General features: G+C 51.9%; 1 protein-coding gene across 1 annotated transcript in view; it reads right to left on the bottom strand.

The window, feature by feature from the left end:
* LOC104405392 (ectonucleoside triphosphate diphosphohydrolase 2-like) overlaps positions 1 to 3267 on the bottom strand; it is an 11197-nt gene that overhangs the window by 7440 nt on the left and 490 nt on the right. The window contains exon 2 of the mRNA XM_010014104.1: positions 1462 to 1579. Within this exon, the coding sequence (XP_010012406.1) occupies positions 1462 to 1579 (118 nt within the window). The remainder of the gene's footprint in view (positions 1 to 1461; positions 1580 to 3267) is intronic.

Below are 3267 nucleotides of genomic sequence, written 5' to 3'. Positions count from 1 at the left end.
GCAAAACACTTGTGCATGTAAATCCCAAATCACCCTGAGAACCCTAGCTCTGGTGCGGGGACATCCTGCAAATGACCATGTATCAGCCACAGGGCACCTCAGCAGCTGGGGCTGTCTCAGGCCACAGAGGAAGAAATGTGGCTGTAGCCACTATAAAAGATAAGGAAAGGATACGCTGCAATGTGACAGAGCTGGGGCTGATGTGTCACCCCTCTCCTCCAGCCACTTCCTCTTGTGCTGACAAAGGTGGCTTCTGAGCCACTATAAGACACCTCTGCTCTAGAGGAAGCTGCTGCTGCGCAGACAGAAACTGTGTGCAAGCCCTGCCTCATCTTTCCAGTAAGATTCAATGGGGTCTTACAGGATGGATTTGACCTGCTGCTCAGAAAGAGCTTCACTTCCCCATCCTCTGCCCCATCATCTTCCTGGCTGCATGGCTTCCTGACCACGTGCTTTGCTCTCCTGGGCCCTGTATGGGGCTGAGCTGCAGCTTATCTACAGCTACCCCAAGGCTGTGACTATGGATGAATTCTCACACGTGGATGAGACCTGCCTGCACCTATTGCTGCTGCTGAAAACTGCTGCACTGAGTTCACAGCTGCTGTTTTTAACCCATCTGGTGAAGGTGGCAGCAGGCAAGGGACACGTACAAGGTTTCAGGCAGCCCTTATTGCACCTTCTGTACATGGTTTGTATTGCTTACAGTCTGCGAGGGCACAAACCCTCTTCCCTGCTTGTTGTGCAGCTGCCCTCCCACAGCACACTGCTACCGAGCATTCAGGGTTTCCCAGCATCCTGCTATAATCAGGCTTCAACATCAAAGCAAGATTGAGAGATAGGGAAGGAAAACCCCAAGCATTAACGCACGAAACTCTTTCAGCTGGTGACGGCAGGGCCAAACTGATTCAAACTAGTGAGGAAGACCCCAGTATTCTCCAAAGTGTGACCCCTAAACCCAAGCTGAACTCGTGCTTGTGCTATCAAACCCCACACAGGAGGCTGGAGTCTTTGCTCCTCTGTTGCTCTGGAGCTACACCAGCTGCACACACTGGAGCCCAGAGAATAGTCAGGAGGAAGCAGAAAGCACCAGGAGTCACTCTGCAGCCGGATTTGTCTCTGTTGCTGTTCACTAGGTGAGCAGCTCAGCAACCTTGGCTGTGCCACTGATCCATGGGGACATGAAGATGAGCCCCATTCCCTCTGTGTGCTTCCCTGCCTGCAGCAGGCCAAAGAAACTGTCACCTCCTGCTGGTGTACAGATGTGTATGGCTAAATCTGCCTGTGTTGAGAAGGCCTATGCTGAAAATAAGCAGCTTGTGCTTCACTATCACCACTATTTCAGCATACAGCCTGATGATACGGGAGCCAAGGACATTGCAGCAATGGTCCATGCACAAATCTCTGTTTCCATCCATCCCACACCAGTCCCACAGCCCACTGAGCATGAATCAGGCACCTTACCTTGCACAGGACAGGAACTACATTCCCTGATCACCCCGGTCTTATTTGCCTTGGTGGTGGTCCACTGGTAGATGAACAGGATGGTGCGGGATGGGCCAGCATCCAGAACAATGCCATACTGGAAAACCCCCAAAACATTCCAGATCAACACCACTGAATGCATGCTGCTTTGTTATTGTAGGATTACTCAGCACTGTATTGGTGTTCTGGGTAACTCGTGGGCCTGCACTGCAGTGTTTGAGTTAGCTTTTTACATGCAAAGAAAGGGTAAAGCCAGAAGATGATGTGGGTTTGCAGGGAACCATCTGCATTTCTGAATATACATGAGGAGCAGCAGGAGTGGAGACACCCAGAAATACTTCAGACCTACAGTGGCGTGCTGTGTAGCTGTTCCTGAAACCAGGCAGAGGGCTTCCACTGAGCTGAGCCACCTGGAGCTCAGGAAAAACAGGTCCTAAACCAGTGGGAGATGGCACCATCCAGGCTTTTGACTGATCCTGGGACTCAAGGAGCTGCTGGGTTGGATTGCTAAGGCTTTTGTGCAGGAATCAGAGGGCTGTGGCTTGCTTCTGCTTCTGAGGAACCTGAATCCCACATCTCCTTGATGCCCCACTGTGGAGATGGTGTGTCATGGGCAGGAGCTGCAACAACTGGGACCATCCAGCACATACACTGCCCAGTGCAGCAGCCCCATGGAGACCAAGATAACATCTTGGCAGAAACAGCAGCAGTGAGCATGGGATTTCTCAACACCTTGTCCACTGTCCTGCTACCTAGCAGGGAGGCCAAGGGCTTGCTTAGTCTCTTTGCAGCCCAGCATCTGGTCTGTTTGCTCCTGACCAATCTTTGCTGAGCTGCACCTTATACATGAGGGCTGGGAAATAAGAGGCCACTGGGGTACCCTGCAGCATGCTCAAAATAAGCCCTTGTGCTAGCCTAGGATCCCCTCCTCTCCCCCCACTATTACATGACCACAAACTGAGATATCTACACAGATGGGGATGAAACTCATGAGATCTGGGGGTACATGATCTGAGCTGTTACCCTGCACAGAAAGAGCTGTAGCTGTGACTGAGTGGGAGAAGAAACCTGACCAGAGGTTGATGTTAACACCATCAGAAGGGTTTCAGCACAAGACAGAGCCTGGCTGCAGCCTCAGAGCCAAGCCTCTGCCCTCCTGGGAGTCCCAGCTGCACCAGACTCAGTGTCTGGGGCTGGAGCAGAAATGCGGAAGGAGAATGGAGCTCCCTGCCTGAGCCTGCTGGCATCTGTCCACAGGAGTGACAGCTCCTATTGCTCACAGGGACATGTTGGCTGCTGCAGAAGAGGAAGGAACGGGTGGTGCTGGCAGGCGAACCTGGGGTTCTTCCTCCTTCACAAAGGGAGAGGCTGCTGGGAGTGCAAGGGAGGAGGAAGGGTCACGGCGTTTCTGTCCCAGCTCAGCACCAGGGAAGGACAGAGCATGGAGCAATAAGGATTTGGGGGGTTTTGTTTTAAATCCAGTTTTGTTTCAGAGGAGTGTGGAGGAGGGGTAGTGTCTCTAATCACACAGGTTAACCTGCTTCTGTTTGATTCAACCATAGCATGCCACTGATCTCACCTCAGCAGTGGGTGCATCAAGAGGCAGAGTGGATGGGCATTAACCCCCTGGTCACCAGGCAGATCTGACCCTGCCATGTAGAACAGGTTGGTTCTTTGGTTAAAATCAAGAGAGGACAGAAGAGGAGAAGACATGAAAGATTATATAAGACTATATATATAAGACAGAAGCAGCAGTTCAGGGCCAGATTCCTCCTTTCAAGAGGG

This window comes from Nestor notabilis, unplaced genomic scaffold (genome assembly GCF_000696875.1).
Source record: "Nestor notabilis isolate BGI_N333 unplaced genomic scaffold, ASM69687v1 scaffold33174, whole genome shotgun sequence".
Lineage (NCBI taxonomy): Eukaryota > Metazoa > Chordata > Aves > Psittaciformes > Psittacidae > Nestor > Nestor notabilis.
Note: the sequence above shows the minus strand (reverse complement) of the source record. Positions and strands in the feature narration are given on the sequence as shown.